This window comes from Pararge aegeria, chromosome 16 (assembly GCF_905163445.1).
Source record: "Pararge aegeria chromosome 16, ilParAegt1.1, whole genome shotgun sequence".
In the NCBI taxonomy this organism is placed as follows: Eukaryota; Metazoa; Arthropoda; class Insecta; order Lepidoptera; family Nymphalidae; genus Pararge; species Pararge aegeria.
In genome coordinates this window covers 405,557-430,034 of record NC_053195.1, presented here as the reverse complement: position 1 = coordinate 430,034, position 24,478 = coordinate 405,557, and the positions used below count along the sequence as shown (strand labels likewise).

General features: G+C 36.6%; 2 protein-coding genes and 3 non-coding genes across 5 annotated transcripts in view; 3 read left to right on the top strand and 2 right to left on the bottom strand.

Moving 5' to 3' along the window:
• Positions 1 to 4,041: 4,041 nt before the first annotated feature.
• Trnan-guu lies at positions 4,042 to 4,115 on the bottom strand. The gene has a single exon. It is a non-coding gene; the product is annotated as a tRNA-Asn (tRNA).
• A 259-nt stretch (positions 4,116 to 4,374) lies between these two features.
• LOC120630676 overlaps positions 4,375 to 24,478 on the top strand; it is a 28,235-nt gene continuing 8,131 nt past the window's right edge. The window contains exons 1-3 of the mRNA XM_039899945.1: positions 4,375 to 4,897; positions 22,014 to 22,170; positions 22,461 to 22,623. Of these exons, the coding sequence (XP_039755879.1) occupies positions 4,719 to 4,897; positions 22,014 to 22,170; positions 22,461 to 22,623 (499 nt within the window). The 5' untranslated portion in view covers positions 4,375 to 4,718. The remainder of the gene's footprint in view (positions 4,898 to 22,013; positions 22,171 to 22,460; positions 22,624 to 24,478) is intronic.
• Positions 4,975 to 5,046, bottom strand: Trnae-uuc. The gene has a single exon. It is a non-coding gene; the product is annotated as a tRNA-Glu (tRNA).
• Trnag-ucc lies at positions 22,678 to 22,749 on the top strand. Its single transcript has one exon. It is a non-coding gene; the product is annotated as a tRNA-Gly (tRNA).
• LOC120630677 (probable small nuclear ribonucleoprotein E) lies at positions 23,264 to 23,766 on the top strand. The gene has a single exon (XM_039899946.1). The coding sequence runs from the start codon at positions 23,361 to 23,363 to the stop codon at positions 23,649 to 23,651; it is 291 nt and encodes a 96-aa protein (XP_039755880.1). The 5' UTR covers positions 23,264 to 23,360; the 3' UTR covers positions 23,652 to 23,766.

Here is a 24,478-nt window from a genome sequence, read left to right as displayed (position 1 = left end):
AGTATTTAGGATAAAAGCGTAAATTTTATCTCGTGGTAATAATTTTGATCTCTAATACATAATTTCGGGTAATTTGCTTGAAACATTACTGAGTGTAAAATATGTGTATTCAAAACTGAAATTTGGTAAAATTACCACAAAAAATGGCAGGGAATCGAAATCTCGTTTCAGAATGTGCCTGTGGGTTTTTTTTTTTTTTAATTTTAGTTAAAAACAAAACAACATAATATAATAATGTTAGAATGCCTAATAATACTAGAAACGGTAATAGACTACCTCAGCTCAGGCCTCGAATTACCCTTCTGGGGTGAGCGGGAGCTATGTGCGTTTGAAGCTTGTAATGCCCGTTTTCACTAACGACGGACAAGGCTATGCATAAGTAAGTAACGCGCCCAACCAAGGAAGATTCCTAGGCATACATTTACCTTTCACCAATCGTTTTTTTACTAGATAACTCATAATACATAACTTGTGTACTTATGGCTCTAAACACAAGGTGTGGTATTTTTTGTTTATATTATGATATTTTTCATTTTTTGAATGGATGGTTATAAAAAAACGGAAGTTATATTTTTTTCACGTCAGTTTACAAGTCCCCTAGACTTTAAGATCTGCCGAATCGGTATCGTAACTTTCACGGCGCCTTGTTTCGTTAGTTATCATAGAAGAGTTCGTGAAACGTTGTTTTCTCTAGGAATCACCTAAATGGGCATTGATGTAATTTCATATAGGTAGAAAGTCGGCGTAGGAAACTCATATTGCTAGGTTTACATACATTGGTATAGGAAGGGCCGAGACTGACATTTCGGAAATTGCGAGCTGTCAGTGAGGGGGTTTCACCTAAGGGTTTCTCGTTGGCAATGTTCGCAAGCCATCAACACGCATACGATATGCCATTCAACAAATTATACAAACTTACATATATAGTTGGTTGATAACTAATAACTCACGTAAAATAACTCCCTAAAACTATTTATGTTACTAAATGTATTAATTTAAAATCTATTTTTCCTTACGAATCTTATACCCTTTCATTACTTTTAAATAAATAATAATAATAATAAATAAACTACGACAATACACACATCACCATCTAGCCCCAAAGTAAGCGTAGCTTGTGTTATGGGTACTAAGATAGCTGTTGAATATTTTTATGAATATAATACATATAAATACTTATAATATACAGATAAATACCCAGACACTGAAAAACAATCATGTTCATCACACAAACATTTTCCATTAGTGGGAATCGAACCCACGGCCTAGGACTCAGAAAGCAGGGTCGCTGCCCACTGCGCCAGTCGGCTAAAAAAATGAAAAGTTCATTTGAAAGTGTTCAAAAATAACACACTTTAATAACGGAAATCTCTTTTAATTTTGTTTGTTTTTATTCACTTTACAAAACACTTGGTTTTTTTATTCATTTAAATCATACTTTACACTAAAAAGTTGAAAAAAAATTGACTCTAGAAAGAAGACTCAATGGCATGTCATTCTGACTACTCAATCCCCTACACCAAAAAAATGGTACAGATACAGGTCTAAATAATATAATGAGTTATGTCGTCACCGTCCCCGTCGTCCATATATTTAAAATTAAAAAAAGACTAAACTACGGCTACAATTAGAAGCATATAATGAGGTGGTAGTGCCAGTCTTAAACCAATTTCATTATTCTAAATAGTTTCGATGTTTACTAATGTTTTTTTAAATATTCGTTATCTAATTTATAGTTATATACTTGCAAATAGAAAAATCGATTATTCTTTATTGGTTTATTTGTTATTTCGCATAGAATTCCAATAATTAGAATGTAGGCTTTGTTGACCACTAGGCTTCAGTTCTGGGCCGTATTAGTACCAGAGGTTGACCAATTTTTTCATGATGATTCTGAGATTCTGATTTAAAATAAGGCGCAAAGACGAGGGCTTATTGGTATTAGGTACAATTTTTTTTAAGGTTTTTTATGATCTGCAGATTTACTAGGTGTTCTTTGTTGATCATTTAGTACTTTAAATAATTCTGGTTCATGTGTTTTTTGCTGAAAGAATTTTGTTATATATAAATTACAGAATATTTCTTATGTTGATCATAAGAACACATAGATAACTTAGGTCCTTTTGCTGCCCAGTAAAAAAAACGTGAAATGTAATTATGTAAAGCTTCAAATTATTTTAAACAATCACACAAATAAATATAAAATCACTTCAAAAAGTACCTGTTCATTATAATTAAGTTTATTCATAAAATTTCAAATAAATGTTTTTTTTTTATCATCATCATCAACCCATACCGGCCCAGTACAGGGCACGAGTCTCCTGTCAGAATGAGAAGGTTTTAGGCCGTAGTCTATCACGCTGGCCAAGCGCGGATTATTAGATTTCACACACCGTTGAGAGCATTATGGAGAACTCTCCGGCATGCAGGTGCCCTCACGATGATTTTCTTCACCGTTTAAAGCCAGTGATATTTAAATTACTTACGTTAAAACGCCAACCTAACTCCGAAAAACCAGTGGTGCGTGCTGGGGCTCAAACTCGAGTTCGAGCCCCACTTCCATATTTTATATATATTTAAAAACAAAAGATAACCTAAAATAACCTATGTACCAAAATAATACTAAATACAATTTTGAATGGCCAAAGGAGCCTCAAACACCAATGGACCAAATTTATCTACTCCAAAAGGCCCAAAAATTAAACTGCTATCAAGGTTTAGGCCAAATATTTGGGCCTATTGCCCTGCTTGGCACTGCTAACAGCCGCACCCACCATTTATGTCATGCAGCTTGGGTATCGACACACGTGGCACCCGACACAAGTGGCCTTCCAAGCTTCCACGCAACGAGCGTAATACAATCAGGTATCTTGCCATCGCTCCGTGCCAAACCAATGGGTTTCTAATACAGCTGGCACGCGAGCGTTAGCAAGAGGTCGTTGGATGACGAGACGCTATCTTGAACAGGAGAGTCAATGGTGACCGTAGGAGTCAACTCTGTCCCAATTTCAAATTGAAAATAACATTGTGTAATAGTCAATTTATAAAGTGGGTAAATAATTAAACTTTTGATAACTATAAATTTATATTTGCCAGATATTTATGTTCATGACATTGAGTTGGTGGGTATTTTGATTTAAATACGACTGCATTATCGATGCACCGCAGTCCTACATGGACTCGAACGATGCAAAGATACCTCCCGGTGTCTTAGTCGTTTATCAATTGTCTTACACGTCGAAACGCCATTGCTTATTACAATAACGGCCTAGTGACAACGACAAGCCTTAGTAAAAGCCATTCGTAGGCTATTTTTTTTCTATTGTCTAACACAGATTATTGCAGTTATCTTAAAATTTCCACTTAATACTGCTAGTGGTCAACAATCGGTGACTGGTCAACTACAGGGTCAACCACGCTACATACATCGACAATTTTAAATTGTCTCAATTTCTGACAATTTAAATATACTTTATAAATTGTAAGAAATTTAGTTATTAGCATGATGTTTGAGGCATTCGATCCTGTCCCCCCTTCAGCAATTACCATCGCACCGCAAGGCTCAGGGTGAGTTTCCAGCACTAGTTTTTAATAATATCTCAAAAACACGCATAAATTTCATGGCAATTGGTTTGGAACGCACTTTCCATATCTGTATTTCATAATGCAGAATACTTCCCAATAGGTACACACCAGGTAGGTACAACCTATACGTTCCAAATAGGATTTTGAATTTGAGACTTAAAATGAACTACATTTGGTCCATTTTGTTTGACGTTACAGTGTTTCCATAATCCAGAACGACTCCACACTTGCGAGCTTACAAATCTGATAGCAAAAGTACTTTTATGGATACAAGAGTGTACATCTCCTCCTATCTTGGCCACCTAAGATTCTATCAAGATCACCTAAGATTTCCAAGCGCCAAGCAACGAGTAATGAAGAGAAAAAACATCGTTTCGAATATCACACTAATTGACAATACCGGCCGGTCTTCGGATTTGGCAAACAATAAACAAAGCTGTAAAAATAAAAAAACTACGCCCCCGGGTGGGCTCGAACCACCAACCTTTCGGTTAACAGCCGAACGCGCTAGCCAATTGCGCCACGGAGGCACTTGTGAAATCGGTCAAAAATAACGGATACTACTTACAGCCGTATAAAAGACAAAGACAGCTATATTCATAGAAGCATTTTACCTGAGCAAAACATAAACCAGTTTTAAACCTTTGTGACCGTTCTCGAACTCGAAGCACGGCCCAAAAAGGTAGACACAGTGACAGTAAACCGCATAGAATATCTAAGACACAGTTTGTACTTGGAAAACGTGGGATAAATTGAAGTCTCGTACGAAGCTCAGGCTAAGTTTATTTGAGGTTATGTTGATAACTTTAACTTTGTTTGCTTCTTTATTAGTTTTGAGTGAATTATGAATAAAACCCTGGCTAAATGTTGCTGGGACACTGACATATAGTTAAATGAACGTAAAGGAAATAACTAATGTACTGAATTTGGAAAAAATTGTGTGGATTTTGTGTTTATCTTGATCAAAGAGATGTTTTCCTTTGCTTATATATAAATAGTAGTGAAGTGTGTGTGTGTGGATTAGGTATCAATTAACTCTCGGAATGAAATATTGAGAAACTTTTACTTCCTAAAGGCATTAATATTAAAAGCACAAATTTTAGTGAACTTTTTTATGATATTTTGATATCACTATGGCTAATCGCGTGAGTAACAACTGTTGTAGTGCTGGGTCCGCTGAACGCGCGGGTTTGCCCGGACTATTACGTGATCTGCAAAGACTTTCTGAGGACCAGGATTCCGCTGATATAGTGTTCATTCTTGGCACGGCGGAGGAAAAAGTCTACGCCCACAAAATAATATTATTTGCAAGGTAAAAAATAAAATAATTCCCGTGCATACAAGACAAAAAAAAGAATATTTCCATGCATGCAAGGTATAAAAACAGTATTCCCGTACCGGGAATCGAACCCGAGCCTCCTGGGTGAAAGCCAGGTATCCTAGCCACTAGACCATACGGGAGATACGTTTGATTGTGAAAATATCGTATTTGTTTAAAATGTTCTATTCTTACTTAAAACATTACGTAAGTCAATATACACAGTAATTGGATAATGCATATTATATTGTAATAACATAATTGACCTCGCAAATAAAATTACCACAATAAGTAAATACAGAACGCTTTGCGTCAAACTTGCCTAGTAGCGCCATCTCTTATGCCGATAAGAAACCGTATAGTCATTGGCATACCACCACTAGATGGCGCTTACGACAAACTTTAAACTCTTACCTAAAAAAACTCATGTACTTACATATATAACATATCAAAGGGAAGGTAAAAAGGTACATAAAATATATATTTACAAATCCAAGGCATAATACGTGTAAGGCATAATTTGTACTTGTATTAGGTATATTATGAATTATTGATAGTTATTATGCCAATCGTCGATTTCATTTGCCGAAAAGCTTTTAATTTCCTATGTATACATAACACATGGTATTTATATATATACCTAGCTGTCCGTTAAGAATGGTAATAACAAAAAGCCATAAATTAACTGTCAGCAACAAAAAATACTCAGATAAGCACTTAAGAAACCACCGAAAGTTTGATCCAATATTTACATAAATGTTGCCGCTTCGCTTCGCCAAAAACATATTGTGTTCATTCCAATGAAGGGCGGAAAATCGACTTTCGACTACTTATATCTGCTTATAACACAACTGCCTACTAACTAAAGTTATCCCGAACTTATACATAATATGATAGTTGTAGAGCTAGTGGTAGAAACTTAGCAGTCGGTGAAAATAGTGAATCTTTTTTTTTAATGTTTTAAGACGAGCGCTTGACTGCAATCACACCTGATAGTAAGTGATGATGCAGCCTAAGGTGGAGCGCGCTTGCCTAGAAGATGTCTATTCACTATTGATGTGAGGGTACTCATATTGTAGAAACTGGGGAAATGGAAGCTGGAAGGGCTTTCCAGATACTTGCGGTGCGAATCAGAAACGAAGATGCAAAGCGTTTCGTACGCGTCCGCGGTATGTCAACCACGTAGATTATAGGCTATTGATGATTTAAACATTTTATGCCACTAAAAATTAGACCTTGTTTTAATTTCTATATTATTAACGTGTTAGACAACTTTATCGCACGTTCTTCTTTTCCTGATGTCGAAAATCTGCCAACATTCATTGGAGCAGCGTGTGATGATAGTGAATGACAATGAGTATACAGACACGACCTGAAAATTTGGCGTTGCTCTCAACCTTTTCCGGAATTTCCACCAGCTTCCTAACTAGTAGGTATAGTTATCTATTTAAGAATTATGAGAATATCGGAAAAATAACCAGCTTCTACCGTTACCCAAGTTTTACCACACTTTTGTGTGCCGATTGATATACGATAAGAGTTTGGAATATGTTGGTAGCTTTTGTTAAAGTATTTTTTTCCTCTGCGATTTATAGCAGTTGTATTCATTTATATTACATAGCTTCTCAGTCCTACTTACATTCTTAATGAATAACAAAGGCTACATACCTACCTAAATAGTAAAAACATATATTAATATAACTACTTCTCAAATAATATTACACACCTGAAGAGTTTGTTTGGTTAAACGCGCTTATCTTTGGAACTACTGGTTTCAATCGGCATAATCATTTGCCAAGACTACACTGTTAATTTACCTGTTTTTTTCTTCAAACCAATAACAAAACAAATAATTATTACAAACGAGTATTTATGCGTGTGTATGTCAAATAGGTACATGGTAATGTGTTTCATGTTTTTTTTAATAAAAATAGCATTCTGCACTCCTTCTTGTAACTATAAGACTGGGAAATTTGATACTTATATGCGGAAGTTTTAGTAAAAAGGGTTAAAAAGGCGTAAAACGGGGTACAAAGTTTTTTCTTCATATATACCTACTGATCATTTAGAACAAGGAAAAGTAATATTATATTAGATTTTCATAATTAAAACACATGAAGTAGGCTTCTTCTATATAACATATGTACATATGTTTTATTATGAAAATCTTATTTGGGTGCGTTTAAATCCCTATGAATCTGAGATTACATACTTAGGTACGTAATTTCGTTTCCAAACTTGAAAACGAAGTTACAAATTTGTCAAGCGACGTGTACACATCGCGGCGCCATCAATCAGCCCCTCCCGCGCGCCCGCCCCCCGTAATTAAGTCTGGAGCGATCCGTACAGCTGACGGATTACAGGCTACATTATGAAGTTGCTAATTACTCGATAATCAGGATAATCATCGTCGCATCTCTTTGAATCGGCTGGGAATCGCACAGGCTGTGAGCTTATCTTAGCTCCGAAACATACCTAAGTATAAGTATTTTGTACAGCAGATAGGTACCTACTCTGACGAACCTAAATAAAAAAGGAAAACGTCCCCAAACCCGTCGGTTTCTGAACTTAACTATGTTTGCAGCTTAGCCGAGTTACCTTTATTAAATTTAAAGCAGGCGTAGGTGTAAGACTCATTCATGTGCCTTTAAATACACCCACAACCACGCCGCTCAGACTGAACACAGTAATGCTGCTTAGCGATATGACGGTAGTAAATCCTCTGACGAGTTCTGTCACAAAAAGTTCTACTACTACTGAAAACTGTAATGCCCCACCAGATTAGTTACCTATTGTATCTTACTAAATTGCGTCGTTTCGTTAATCCCTTGTAGTAGCTAGCCTAATTATTCAAGTCAGAAATCACAAATAGTAAAAAATTACAAAATAAACTTAACGGTTTCCATAAATAGATAATTTTTGATGAGCAAAGAAAACGAAACATTTGCATGCCGAGCCCGCGACTTGCACCAGCTGCTCCAGAAATGTATTTAAAGCTACCTTAAAGCCCTCTTACCACTAAAACGGTGCGGGATATGTGCGTTGTGAAGATTCGAAACGTTTTTTTCGAAATTTCGAAACGGCCACGAAAAAAAATTGCGTCGCACGGTTTGAATAAATGAATCCAGGGCAGACGCGTAGCGCGCCTCGCCGCGTGGTATGCTTGAAACGTTTCCATACATTGGTATCACTCATTACGACATTAGTCGCGTCGCCGGTTAAAACGCGCGACGCGACTGGCGAAACTTCCCTTAGCCAGCCTGTAAGCTACCACCCAACCAAACAAATCTGCCTATTGTTTTACAATTGCGTTTCCTGAGGATAGCCCAATAACGGGGCGAAACGTGAGAAGAGTACGTAGTTTGGACGATCTGTGTCGAGTCAATAAAATAAGTAGGTAATCTAACATTGTAAATTCGAAAGTATGTCTGTTTGTATGTGTATATTTATGCTCTATGACACCAATCTTAAGGGAATTTCATCTGGTAGGCGGACATAGAAGTTAGCCCAGAATTTTAATAATTTAATAAAAAACATTGAAGCTAAAAGTTAACAAAATGAAGAGATTTGGACAGTTTCCACATCAACGCGGAACAACCGTGGAAAGGCGCCTTAAAACCCCTTAAAACCGTTGCATGCTCAAAACTGAATCCGATTTAACGTTTCCTTTAATTAACTGTACGAAACTTTCACAGTGCAAAAAGTTGTTGAGCTTTGAAACTGTCGTTCAAAATAAACCTGTTATCTATACTAGTAAGTACTATCTTATTACTTATACTAAATTTCCTTTTATTAGGTTTGATATCATAACTCATTACTATTGTGTTTGAGCCTTCGACCTCCCCTGGCGCAACGGTAAGCGCATTGAAGTAATTTCGACGGCCGATTGGAGCATTGGGCAGCGACTCTGCTTCCTAAGTCCAAGTCCGTGGGTTCGTTTCCAACAACTGGAAAATGTTGATGTGATGAACATGAATTTGAATCTGTGTCTTTGTGTTTATACGAGTTTATAAGTAATTATGTATATGTCAGTAAATTTTTCTACTTATTCGATGGCGTGAAAGTGAATCACGATATGTATGGTATCTAATTACAATACTAGGAAACAGGCTTGAAACTAGATGGCGCTCTTTCTTTTCATAAACGTAGGTATAAAATTTACCCTTGTTCTGACATGGTGTGGTACGCTCTTCCGGCATCTGTGCTTCCTTCCACCTACAACATGATCAAGGCAAGTGTGATAAGCCGTTATCGAAGCAATCGTTCCCCAATCTTAACCTGATCATCGCTCTTCATCAGGCATGAGAGTTGTCAAATGCAAGCTTGTAGAAATAATATTAGAATTTGGTTCGGTAAACTAGACTATTCTTATCCTAGGAAATGTCCATCAGACTGTACCATTCTTCGTCATCATTATCAACTTATTACCGGCCCTCTACAAGGCACGGGTCCGCTCCCACTGTGAGAAGGGGTTAAGGCCGTAGACCACCTCGCTAGCATATTGCGGATTGGTGGACTACCATTCTTATTGTAGGTAATTTTATTCGCAGTTACGATAAAATAATCGCAATCAACATTATTAGCCTAATACTGCTATAATCGCATTTGAGTAGTATTTTCAGAGGTAAGGCAAATACGTCAATTTATTTCTAACTCTGGACTAGAACTGATAATTTATTGACAGAAAAATAACTTATAACTTCAAGCCCAAGCCAGAAACTAAACCAAGTTTATCTTAAAAATTTAAGTTTATCTTTTTTTTATTTGACTACAAGTTAGCCCTTGACTGCAATTTCACCTGGTGATAAGTGATGCTGCAGTAAGATGGTAGCGGGCTAACCTGTTAGGGAGTATGGTAGTCGTACCCCTAATAAGTTTCCACGCGACATCACACCGGAACACGAAATCGCTTAGCGGCATGTCTTTGTCAACTAGCCACGGCCAAAGCCTCCCACCAGACCAGACCAGAGAAAATTCAGAAATTATAAACTCCTGCCGGGAATCTACCCGGGACCTCCTACTTAAATTCACAGCGCTCACCTCTGCGCCATGGAGGTCGCCCACAATTCATAACTGAAAGCAATCTGAATTAGATTAAAACATTGGTTTCTATTAAAATGTATTACTAACTAATATTATAAACTTAATACTTAGGAAGTTTATCGTACGCTTATACAGTCTACCTATTATCTCAAGTAATGACACGTGTAATATTCGAGTAGATAATTAAAGTTTGTATGTGAAACTTGAAATGACATCAAGCCACAAAGTTGTATTAGTTGAAACTTTGAAACGCAAATATTAAAGCGACGTGGCTTCCCGCCACTGCAACTGACGTGCTGCGGTGAGCTTTAATGCTGTTGCCAGTTTACCACCGCGACTATAATAAATACTTAACTAAACAAATACCTCATAATAATCTCTAGTGCAGCTTTACTTGAAAAATGATTGACAGAGGCTAGTTGCTGGTGTTGAAATGATCACAAAATTCTCTGAAGAAATAGTAAGTAAGAAGCTTGATTATTTAATTTGTAATTATTGTTCTTTTAATGATACCTCTTGTAAAACACGTTTTTAAATCTCGGAATATATAAATCTTTGCGGATAAATATTAGCTACTGAGTCAGTAGCGTGCATAGACCTTGGACCCAAGGTAAGCACATGGCATTATAAAGCACAAAATAACTTATATGTAATACCTACTAATTTACTAAAAGCACATACCCATTTTAGCGCCAAAGATGTAACACTTAGGCAAACTGTACTTACTTGACTGTACTGTATTTGACCGAAGTTAAACAATAATGGCGATTGGTTCAGTACGCCAATGATCAATGAACGGTCCGGTAGCAAGGTATCGAAGTCAGTAAAAATATGTCTTAATTTTTTTTAAAGTGTACGATAGCTATTATATTTGATTACGTGAACAATACATAAAAACAATATTAATATATCAGTGCCCAATGACACCTGGGTAAACCAAAATGATTTGTTTATCATAGTAAATAAGAGAACTTTTGATTTGATTAGGTACTTATTTTCAAAATGAAGACACAATTTTGATAATTAGTTCCTCAATTTTTTTAAAGGAGCAAAAATATTCGATTCGATTCGAAATTCGAAATTGAAATGTATGTTTTGTTTTTTATAAATAAAATTAATTTGCTATGTTATTTTAAAATAAGCTTTATAAATTTAAATTAATTTCTGCAATGGCAGACAATTTTAAAGACTGATTTACTGCGCTGGTCGGTCGTCAGAGAGCTTACTATACTGGACATAGGACATGTTATCTACTTACCAGGACTTCCGCGATAAATGGGCTTCTAGAAATCATCGCGTTCAAGTTTACAAATACTCAAACAAACTCTTCAGCTATATATATTAGAATAAGATATAAGAAAATAAAGAATACTTATACAAGATACCGGGTATCTAGTCAATAATAATATTATTTCCTTTGCTGATTTAAAAAAAAAAAAACATTACAACGTAAAGTTAGTTGAGAGCGATTCACTTTCATTAGAAGTCTAATCTGAGTATAAGTAAACCTTGATAATATTGAGATACAAACTCTGAATAATTAAGGAGTGCCTGCTATTACTTCGATGTGCCTATTGCTCGTTCCGAGAAGAACCAACAAGTTATTAGCAACTTAGTAATATTACAAAATGATGTAACTTAGTCAACCGGTAATATCCAGGATGGTAAACGCGGGTAATTTGTATCAGCGAGACAGCGTCGGGAGGCGTTATGATTGATGGTGCAAACGACACCCGCACGGAACCCGCTTCTTGGGGGCATAAGCGTCTATTTTACTAAAAGAAAGATGACCCTGTACATATAATTTTTATAGTAATAATTGACGGATCAAAAAACAAGTGCAAGGAAGCCCGAGGCGTAAGTTTTAAGCCTCATATGCCTGTAATTATAACGACAACCCCGCCCTTCAGACCAGAGAACTGAACACAGCATTGTAACAATGCCGTTTAGCAGTAAAAATAACCGTGGTACGTACCGTAACGAGCTCGGTCGCAAAAAACTATTATATTATAACTTATTATAATATCTAAGATATTATTACGGTTTTTATAGGACATCCTTTGGAGAGTGTGCTCAGGAACTTTATAATCTTATTCCTCCGACACCATTGCAATACAGATAAGAAGACGCCATGTACAGTGGTATCCTTATGTATGTGACACTCCGTCAGCACTTAAGAAATTCATACACGCTGAATGTCCGCAACATTTTAAATATTTCCAATATGGCCGCAATTACTTTGGTTCAGCTGAAGGAACGCAGTGGCTTTCACAATATAAAGACCAGGCGAGGCTAATCCTACACGCCACAAAAGTTTTCCGTACTTTTCGAAGACGTTAGTTATTTTTTGTCTTTACGCTATTATGGTGACACTGTGTTGCATTTTGCAACTGTGGAGTAGACGCCACTGGTTACAATGTAGTAAGACAGTTCTTTGATCACTCAAGGATGGTAAACATAGTTATGAACGGGCGTTACAACATGCAGAGGCCGATTAATCGCGCCGCGTCGCGTCGTGCGTCTGCAGTGGAATCTGACGGTGCAACATTAATCACATCCTTGAATTGGACGTGATATCTAAGCCACGAAGAAGATAGCCTAGTGGATAGGACTTCGACTTCACTTTCGGGAGGCCGAGCTCAAATCCCAGTACGGACCTCTAACTTGTCTAAGTTATGTACGTTTTAAGCAATTAAAATATCAATTGCTTCAACGGTGAAACACCGTGCGGAAACCTAGATGTCTAAGAGTTCTCCATAATGTTCTCAAACGTGTGTGGAGTCCACCAATCTGAACTGGGCTAGCGTGGTGGACTACAGCCTTCACCCCCTCTCAATGTCAGAGGAGACCATGTAATGGGTTGATATGATGATGATGATTGTTACATTACATGTACATATTATTGACCACAGGATTTCAACGAGTTTTTCAGAGAATTTAATAGTTATTTAACCGATTTGGACCCGGGTAGGCAGTAGTCAATCATTCAAAATCAAAGCAAATCAAAAAATTATAGTTAGGAAAGCCAATTTTCTGTGTAGGTATGTATCGAATGAACCGCATTTATGGATTAGATCAACTAACAGAGAATCATTGATCACTCGAGGATGCTAAACATAATTTGTATCGGCAGGCGAGTGGCGGCCATGATTGATGGCGGACGCGACACCGGGCGGGGGTGTCGCGACGCAATCTGCATTATCGCGATTAATCGCGCCACGTCGCGCGTCTGTGGTGTCGCTTGACGGCGCGACGTTAATTAATTGTCCTCAGACTCGGAATTGCCGATATTTAAGCCATGTTTGCGTTTGGAAATTGTTTTCTCGTTTAATGGATTTGAGGGAGTTATTGTATCTTAAAAAAGAAGTATTTACCTAGATTTTATTTCAATCTTTTTGCTTGCTTGCGACACAACATGATAGTTTTACGTAGTAAAAAGAAGCCGTTGATCATCTCAGTGATGTAACGTAAGAAGTACCTACCTAGTACCTATCCCTGATTGGTTCAGATCGTTTTGGCAGTTTAACTGTGAAAAAAAACAAAAACACACATTTGAAAAGCTACCTAGGTAGGTAGGTATTTGTTGGTGCAACCCTAAATAATTTCAGGCTCAATTTATTTAAATTAATTTACCTTTATTGAACACTATGGAACGCTACATTTATAAAAACCAGAATGAATCTTAGTCTAAGATAAATTCCAAAATGTTCAGCTTCATGTATCTAGGTAAAAATACGTAGTGCTGCATACTTTACAAATGCATATCTTTATTAAAGATTATTAGTTGTTGCCCAGTGGCGTGCACTTCAAATATGCACAAAAGGATTGCATACCCTAAAATTGAAATATAGCTCGTATAGGAGTAAGATTTTTTTCCATTTTGTGCAGTTTTCCTACTGTATGCATACCCTGGTAAGAAACCCAGTGCACGCCACTGCTGTTGCCCGCTTTCTTCGCCCGCGTTTATTATTGGTTTTAAAAAACCGGTTAGAGTCGTTTGTTTGGGATAAAATAGTAGTAGTAGCATTTACCCTTAGCCTTACTCTCCGTCCGTCCAACTAACTCTACTAATGCTAAAAATCAAGTTGATTGGTTGCTTATTAGAGCGCGAAGGAAGGACAAACAAACATACACACTTTCCCATTTAAAATATTAGTTACGATATACCGTACTGAAAATTGTCTGTCGATTGCTTGTAATTTTATCTCGTTAAATCATTTCCTCAAAGTAAGTTCAGTGTGGTATAAAGGGGGGTATCTCGGTGAGACTGGCAGCATTCTAATTTGGTCCATTCAGCTATGCTGGCGCTTCAAATTACTGCCTGTTGTCTAATCAACGCTCTATATTCAGCGTCTTTCAATTGAAGGCCTTTATGTAATGGAAATTACAGTTTCATTTGGGAATGGTACCTATGTACCGGCATCATCATCTTTCGTCAGCTGAAGTGCTGGGTACAAACCTACTTATCGTAGAGCTTGGCTAGACTTTACAGCCTGAGCCTGAGCTTCAATACAGCAGTGTTGTGTGTACCAAGGTTTGCGAGTTTAATAAATAAATAAATATACTACGACAATACACACATCGCCATCTAGCTCTAAAGTAAGCGTAGCTTGTGTTATGGGTAATAAGATAACTGCAATAATTTTATGAATAATATACACAAATACTTATAATATATTGTTAAACACTCAGACACTGGAAAACATTCATGTTCATCACACAAACATTGTCCAGTTGTGGGAATCGGACCCACGGCCTTGGACTCAGAAAGCAGGGTCGCTGCCCACTGCTGACGTCGAAGTTGTACCGTGTGGTAACGTCAGATTAGATTATAGTTAGGTATCAACTATCACCACCCTCTTCCCGCGGGTGTCATAGAGGCTACTAAGGGAATATAACGGAGAACATGAAACAGCGTGTCTGTACTACTACTACCATCTACTGCCATTACCAACCCGTCTGCCGAGCAAATAATACATCAATGAGCAAAGATTACATTAATGAGCAAACTTCTGTTGGCCTCTCGCCTTTAGTGCAGCAGTGGATTGTTATATATGCTATTTGTTGATGATTGATAAACGACTAACACACCGGGAGGTATCTTTGCATCGTTCGAGTCCATGTAGGACTGAGGTCTATCGATAATGCAGTCCTATTTATATCAAAATACCCACCAATTCCATGTCATGTACATTGGTTATTAATCAAATATAATTTTAATTGTTTCTTGCAAAACTAACTATGAACTAATAAATAATTATTTGCGTATTTGTAAAAATCCCAATCAATTTATGGAAATATCTGGAAAACATGAATTTATAGTTATCCAATGTTTAATTATTTACCCACTTTTTAAAATTACTGTAACATGATGATGCACTCCAAGGCACAGAAGTAAAATAAGAATTCGGCCGCCCATCCAGTTACCAACCTGGCGAATTTCTTCGTAACTAACGTTAAGGTCTTAAACCTCACCTAACGAGCTAAACTTTGATATTAAACTCAACCTTTTATGTATTTTAAAAGTCTTATAAATATAATAGAGCGACGCGACGCCCGACGCTCAGTTAGCTAATGAGACGTCACGAGCACGCGAAATACATTTTGCGGTTGCCGACAATACACGTTGTATACCTTAGATGCTTTTCCGGCCATTGCGCCTGTAAAGCGGAAATGTTGTGGGATTTAACAATTAAACGTAATACTTTGCTAGCTGGACTAAACTTAAAATAGACTAGATTTAAAATGATTAAGAGTTTAAATAATGTGGTTAGTCTCTATTCAAACATATTATTTAAGACAGAAAATATTTCATTTCTTGTGTACTCGTAAAGTTTTATGTAGGTAATGAATCTTCGACTTTAATGGTTACTAATTTCCATAGCCAACTTGGCTTAAATTTGGCGGAGCAAATGGTTGGTGATTTAAAGGTATCAATTTATGGTTAATTTTTTTTTATTTCATTTATACTCAAAACTTTTTGGAAATAAACTTCTGGTGCTGGAGACATTGTCGGCCAGATACTGTAACATTTACAAAAGCAAACCTTCTGCCTTTGTTAATCGTCTATTAAAAGTTTTGACTGACTGACTTATATTCGTTTATTGCATAATAACAAGAAAACCGCCTGAAATAATGTTATGTGTAAAGCAAACCACAACAATGCTAACAAGAGTGCGCTGACTAAATGGTTAGTCATACATTTTAACAACTGCTTCTTAGATGACTAGCCCGAAATTTTCGTAAAAATAAACGTATTTTGGGAGACAATTCTATCAAATGTGTGAACGACGTCGTCGGAGCCGGAATACGTGCAAGTTGACACGGAGGCGATATTGCGGTCCGTCTGGATTTCTTTATTTGCAGTTTGCGCCCCGGAGATGAAACCACCTCATACCCTACATCTTTATTGCAGTGAGCGGACTGTACATATGTGTACAAACTATTATCTTCACATTCATTCGCTTTTAGCTATAAAAAAATGTTTTAGTGGGTTTGAAAATACAACTAAACAGGTGAAATACGGGATAAAAATGTGTATTGAAGTGCTTCATTTAGAAAGTTACTATGTACAAATCATATACTTCGCATTCCTTTTTATATCGAAGAACGGAAAGTGCCTGTAATTTTCTACATTTTACTTGGCACCGACTTAAAATTGTTGAAATTATTTATTTCTTGCTTTTTAGTTGTACAACAAGGTCGGTTCTGTTTTCCCAAAAAACTTTCTTTTTTATCCTTTTTACTGGGTAGGTTTGCAATCATATCTGTCACAGTATAGCAGCACATTAAAGAGGTGCAGACCTGGTTTTCAGCCAGCCTCCTTATCTTCATCATCGCTTAGTTCTCGCAACTAAACAATAAAAAAGGGGACAGAGAATGTTAAAAAATAAATATCTTAATATGTAGGAATTAACATAAAACTTAATTACCTATGAAGGACATCATAAAAAAACAAACAACAAACAGGTAAAAAGTTTCACACGTTTTAATATTATCTCCGCGCGCTCTATAATCCTCAATAAGTAATTCTTACCTGGTACTTTATAATACTAGGTACTTTAAAACTTCTTTAAGGAAAATGGCACAAAAAGCTTCAAAAATATTAATAGAGGAAACAAAACCACGTTCACTATTACAACACGCAATACAAACTTTAATTCAATTTCCGAAAACAGTTGATTCGCTCGAAATGGGTATGCAAATAAGTTAGTCAGTTTTAGTTTTAAACGTTAGTAAGCTGCGCAACTTCCAGTCTCGTCTGGTGGTTAGCATGCTTAAGAGGTCCAGACTTCGATTCTTTGGTGTGCTCTTAAATTGTTGGAACGGCAGGCAGAGATGTTCTGCCGAGACCTAGTGTGCTTTGGACTTATAGTTTAAGAACCGTGTATCTACTCAATACTAATGGGTAATTATTTATAAATTACTAAATTAGCAATATTGTAGAACATTTATTATAACTTTATATATCAGTACACTTGTAAAGAACGAAAGAGGTCGGACATGTAGGGCAAGACTGGAAAGAGATCACATAGGTGTTCGATTTTCGAAAGTTTCGAATTAGGTCGACCGACATGTTTTCGTTAGATATGGAATGTATAAGTGACTATCTGGTTGGGATTGAAGTACTCGTAGGAAAACCAAAACGCAATCTCTATGTTTTGATTGAGCGGCTATTACCCAAAACTACACATAGGTTATCTAACCACTCGTCCTCCAGCGATTTCTAGTGCAAATTACGCGAGCGCGACAGATACTTAATTTTTTTGTTAACTCCTAAAGATGCATCGAAGTTCTATATGACATGCTGTAACGGACAAGGTTTGTCTACGAAAGGCATTCTCTTCATAATCAAATGTTTTTTTTTGTAAGGAATTATATTTTGTTTAACTAGCTATTGCCCGCGACTTCATCCGCTTTTGTTTTTATTTTGGAAAGACAAGTGCCTCATAAATGTGGCAGCACTGTATGTATTTAGGATAGCAAAGCCTGCTGTAAAATCGTCAAACTTTTTCGTCCCCTCTCCCAAGAGAACTGAGCTTAATTTCAGGATAAAAATAATCCTATATTACTTCTAATACCTTTAGGAATATGCGTACAAAGTTTCTTGATGATTAAACCGATCATCTTTATTTTTCCTAAATACCAATATTTTTGCACAGCATAGTATTTACGTACCTACCTCATCATTTAGTAGGCGCACATAAAGTATTTTGGTGATACATTTTTTACTTAACAACTATCATATTATTACAGGCTGAAATCTTATTATAAATTAAATAAACAGCCTTTGTTACTGGCTGAGGATTTAGCTTTCTATAGAAGAAAGATTTTTTTTTATATTTCGCAAAACTGACAATCAACTGCTTACTCTAATATAAACTATAGCACTATTCGGCATGTGTATACAATTGTGCCTTCTCGATGCGAACATAGCATACAAATCCGCTGGGTACATAAGGCTGCTGTAAACAGCTAAAAAAATTTAAAAGAATATACAAAAATAATCGGTGACATATTTTTAGATTTTATCCATAGCATACAAGCCAACAAATATTTTCTCATTGTTCTATTAGAACACATCAATTTAAAACAGCCTTGTTGTGAAATTGCATATTGCGCTGGTATATTTAGCTGAAACAGAATTATGTCGGAGTGAAAAGTTTTGAAATTAATCATCTTGAGGCGGAGTGAGAGGAGTGCTGTTTACGTCATAACTCATGAGGCGAGTTGCGGTTTCCGGAGTAATGAGTGTTAGCTACCTGAAGCACTTATTGTTTAAAGTACGTTAATGTACTTCGTATTTTACGTGGAACACGCGAATCGACTACTTTAATTTTTACTCTCATGGCGCCCTAACAATTATCTTTCTACAACAGTGAAAACTCACTTTACACCCGCGGAATGTTGCTAGCTCAAAAACTTTTTCTCATTATACCATTTTATGGTAAACGTTTAAAACATTATAGGTAAAATAATTACTATCAACTACTAAATAAATAAGTATAAAGTGACAGACCGATTGTTTTAGAAATTGTAAGTGGAGTGGTTTTTGATGGCTCAATATTAGTCGTGTATGCGGTTTCTGTATATTCTTAATTCTATGGTCCACCATAGAACTAGGAACATTAAGAAACCGCGCTTTAAAAAAAATCGATTTCCGCTTTACCGATATAAAATGTCTTAACAGCGGTTTACACTCTTAGGGATATAGCAGTTATAAGCCATTGCCCTAATCGTACCGGAACGCTCATCTGCTTAGCGGCCTAAGAGCCTTCCACCAAATAAAGTTATACATTCCCAAGTTGCTTCAGCAAGGCTAGGCATTTTCTCACCGGAGAAAGAATAAAAATTTATCTTCTCCCACAGCTTTACAAACTCTCAGAGCACTGGCGCACAAGTGGAAATAATATCCAAATAATATAAGTGTTCATCATCATCATCATCACATCAACCGATAGACGTCCACTGCTGGACATAGGTCTTTTGTAGGGAGTTCCAAGTTCCACGATTCTGAGCCGCTTGGAACCAGCGGCTACCTGCGACGCGCTTAATGTCGTCTGTCCACCTCGTTGGGGGTCGACCAACGCTGCGCTTACCAGTACGGGGCTGCCATTCCAGCACAAGTATAAGTGTTATATACGTGTAATAAACGGGGGTAAACTTCTCCTATTCCGTGCTCCCGTGCTATAGCAGGTTAACACGTTAATTAAATCCCCTGGCAGGGGATGTAATCGGGGGATATAATTTTTAGTAGTTATAATAGTTTTAGTAGTTAATAGTTATACCTAACTGTAATATTTATATTTCTCAAGATCTTGCGTTGCGAATTGTGCAGTCCAAAGCACGTACAAAGACGCAAATAAGTAAAGCGAGTCTCACTACTTGTTTGTAGCTGATAAAAGTCTGCTAACTTCATCCAAGCAACGCTCGGCGCCACTCGCTAACGATGCAGGTATCTGTAAACTTTATCCGCGCGAATGCAAACTAGGTGTTTTATACTACGGCTGCCACTTAAAAACTGTTGCCAACAGTGCCTCAGTACCTACCTACAGTGTCAGCTAATAATCTGCAAAGTGAAGTGACGAAAAGAGGAACTTATTTTTATTCATAATAATACCAACATTGTAATTCTGCATTTTTGGCACCACTGAGTTCTAGCCCTGGTAAAGGAGATGTATAAAAACATGATTGGTTTTTTCAATTAGCTTCAATATACACTATCTGCCGCTAGTTTTTCAGAATATTGCCTATTTCATATAAATCAAGAATACTAAAATCTCTCAAAAAGGTTTAATTGTTTTACCTACGTGTTTCCCACACAGGCCTTGCATTCTTTACATCTCTTTTATGATACACAAAAGTGAATACGACTATCTTCTCTTAGTAATATTGAATTAATTACTTCAAAGGTACTGTACGGTGTATTTAGTCGAGAAAGAACAACATTTTATGCAACTGAAGTAATCCAGACTCTTAAGATTTTCAATCGGTAATTAAAAACCGTTGACCTTTCAGCACAGAAGGGAAGTCTTTGTAACTTGAAGTTGTCTAAAGTGACGACAAGGAGAAAAGTTTACGCCGTGCCGCGCCGGCTTGATTCCGTCGCGTTTTATAACTCCGGCACCATCAACCAATTTTCTTATCCCAGAGCTTTCCAGCGAGATCACGCTTTATTTGATTTTAAAGACCAGATTTTGACGACGAGGGCGCCCAGCCGAGTGATTATTGTGGCGGGTGGCCTCACAAGTATTAGCTGGCTCAATAAGTTGGTACTCAATATAACATAGCTATGTACTATATGGGACAGAGACGGTAGGTAGTAAGTGCGATATGGTAAGACTCCCCTTTACTGAAGGCGACTAACAGCGGCTGGGGAAAAACTACTAAGCGGCGTTTCGTCGCTTTGTAGAAAACAGCGTAAAGACTATTTAAAAAGGAAGGAAAATTAGTTTGTAAAGATTAACTAGCGAATTGTAGTAATAGCTTGTTGAACTTTGTAATCCCGGAATAGGCTGTTATCGAGTGAGGGGGGGAGGTACCGGCCAGGAAAGACATGACTAATGGACCGAGGCATAGGTTTGGGCAATCAATTAACCTCCCGACCAACACTCCGCCACAGCGTCATTAATCATGGACAGCGTCTATCCCGCAAAGTAATTAATAATGTCAAGATATTTTCTGATACAACCAAGAGTGACCAAGTTGCGAATCTTGTGAAATTTTTTCGATTAGGAAATCGCCCGTATTTAAACAAAATAAAATAAACTACAATATTTTATATCTTACTTAGTGGGTGTGTGCTCAGTGGGTAGGACTTCGACTACACTCTCGGGGGGAAGGGTTCAAATCCCAGCACGCACCTCGAACTTTTCAAATATGCGTTTTTTAAGGTGAAGGAAAACATCGTGAAGAAACCTGCATGCCTGAGAGTTCAACATAATGTTCTCAAAGGTGTGAGGAGTCCACTAATCCGCACTGGGCTAGCGTGGTGGACTACGGCCTTAACCCCTTCCCATTGTGGGAGGTGACCCGTGCCCTGTATTGGGTCGGTAATGGGTTGATATGATGATGATGACGAAATCTTAGTTAACTACCAACATAGTTTATTTACCTAAATACACTTTATTAAGTCCCATAATTTTTACCCAGTGAAATATGAGTACCTACTGGTCGAATTTTAATTTTATGAGGATCTCACGAAGATAGAGGATATAGAGGACGGGACTGAAGGTGGTTTGGTCTCCATACTACAGCGTAAACAAACGAATGTGTAGGTTAAGCAACGGATACTCAAGTTGTAAACTGCATGGTTGTACAAGATTTGAGGTTTGGTTGAGACCTTTTCCTTTCTTCCGTGCCACAGACAACATAGCTGAGCCGTTGCTTTACCGTTCGTCATTATTAATAATAATAATTTGATGAATTGAACTTTAATAAACTACTGAATTAACAGTTGGCATATGGCCAAGCAGTTGGGTCCGGTTTTTGATGATGATGGTGGAATGTGTATTACTAATACGACACTTGAAGACAGTTAAAATATACTATATTTTTTATTCCATAGGTGCAAAAGTTTTCAAAATACGAAACGCGGTGAAGTGTGCCGAATCCCAGGATGCACAATAACGCCATCTGTGGGCACCCAGCCCACACCAATAAGAATGCCTCATGTTCAGCCCGAAACCTTCCGACTTTTTATACAATACGTATACACGGGAAAGGTAAATATAATTAATATTTATTCAAAAAACTAATATTATTTTATACAAATAATACAATTTATTGTAATTTCACAAATTTTTAAAGATTCACAATTATGATACCAGTTACGCCATCTAGTGTCAAATAGGCAAATTTTATAATAGTTGAACTACGAGCGCCATCTATTGTTAAATAGTTACGATACATCTAGTTAGTTCTTCATGGAGAATGTTCTTTCTTCCTTTTGATAAATTCATTAATTTTACAAAAGAAAGAAAGATGTACAAATGTAACAATTCATATTTTACAGCTTTTACTCCATGATTCGGGAGTATTCGAAATGATGACACTAGCAGCAGATTTAGGAGTAGAAGATCTACGTGCCGCTTGCGAAGACCATGTTACGTCTACGTTGAGCGTTGAAAGTGCCTGCACATTGCTTGCTGCCGCTATGGAAATTCAAGATAGACCAGGTATGTATTTATTGTAAACTAACCATATGGATAATTTCACAAAAACTTACATCTGCGATGGTGGTGTAATGGTCAGCATAGTTGCCTTCCAAGCAGTTGATCCGGGTTCGATTCCCGGCCATCGCACACTTTTTGTAATTTTGAAATAATTTTATTTTCTCTATTATCTTCTGGCAGCTTTTTTTGAACAGGTTAATTAGAATACAGTAATAAAATTAAACATACGAAATTAAACTTACATGAGATTAATAACATACGGAGTTTAATAAATTGCTTGTGCTTTAATAAACTGGAGAGTTTGAAATAATCGTTTAAAAAACTTAAATAATTCTGTAAAACTTTATTTGGAAACAAAATAATAATGATAATAATTTATTTCCCTACAAAAATAAATTTTTCGTTAGTTATATAATAATAAAAATAAAAAATTAAAGCTTTACTTTAGTACTCAGTTTTGTTTATTAATTTTAATACGGAATATTTTATGTTCTTAATTTTTTTAAATAAATAAAACAAGGCGAAACAAAGGTCCAAACTCAATAGTCCTTTTGTCTATGGATCCAAATAACTTTCTTAGTCTTTTAATCTATAATGTCCATGTCCGCCATGTTGTTCTACAAATTGTTGGTTTTGGTTTGTCTATGACTCATTTCTTTTGACGGGTAAAACGACGCCGGCTTGGCGGTCTTTTGTTTTAGTGAATTATTCGTTTTTGCGTACAAGAATAAAACTCAAAAATGGCGTACAAAGGCCCACCGAAAGTACAAAAGGTGATGGTACAACCCATCAACCTTATCTTCAGATATCTGCAGAACAGGAGTCGTGTGCAAATTTGGCTGTACGAGAACGTGAATTTGAGGATTGAGGGTCACATCGTAGGATTTGACGAATACATGAACATTGTGTTGGATGAGGCAGAAGAAGTGCATATGAAAACGAAAAACCGCAAGCAAATCGGACGTATTATGATGAAAGGGGACAATATAACGCTCATCCAAAATGTCAACCCTAACGCGACGACTGTGTGAAATTAGGTTAAAAAGCTGAACATTCCTAGCTGATAAGTGTGTGGTCATCGTTTGTGACTTGTGAAAGTGTGCATCAGCGATCTACTACATTTTTTCATTAAAACTTAAGATTAAATAATTGGCTTTTATTTATAACCTCCAAATTAGGTTTCATATCAAATTGCTTGCCCAAACAATGAGAAAATACTCAAGTCATTGTAAAATATACAGTAATTAATGCCCTGTATGATGAGAAGTTACACAAAATTACTAAAACTATTACATTTCAGTTTGTTTATGTATTCATTTTTACTAAGAATTATCTTAAGTAAACATTTGGACAATTTTTCACACTTCTAACTTATATTTGCAGAGAATGGTAAGTTATTTAAGCTTAACATGCAACCAGTTTCTAATGAAATATACTGCTGCAGTTATGCTATAATGCTGCTATCCACCAAATATGAATTGTGTGAAAACAGCAAGAAATAAATTATTAATGTGGGTCAGCGTATGAATGTATGAAATAATAAAATATAGATCACTAGTCAAAATCATATTCATCTTGGATAACATTTAGCTAAAGGGCAGTAGTATTTTCAACAGCTAAGTTGTTAATTGTACAATTAATGCAATCTTATCCAAAAATGAGGCGTAATACTGCAGTGTGCAATCAATTATCTCAACTAGCACAGGGTGTAACAATAAAACTCTTTAAATTGAACTTTTAAACTTTTTGTACTCTTTGATTAAATAAATAAAACTGGGCTATGGGTGTTGTAAGCTGTAACAGCCATGTGCAATTAAAGATTGAACCACTTATTTTGTGAGAACTACTAATTTTAGAT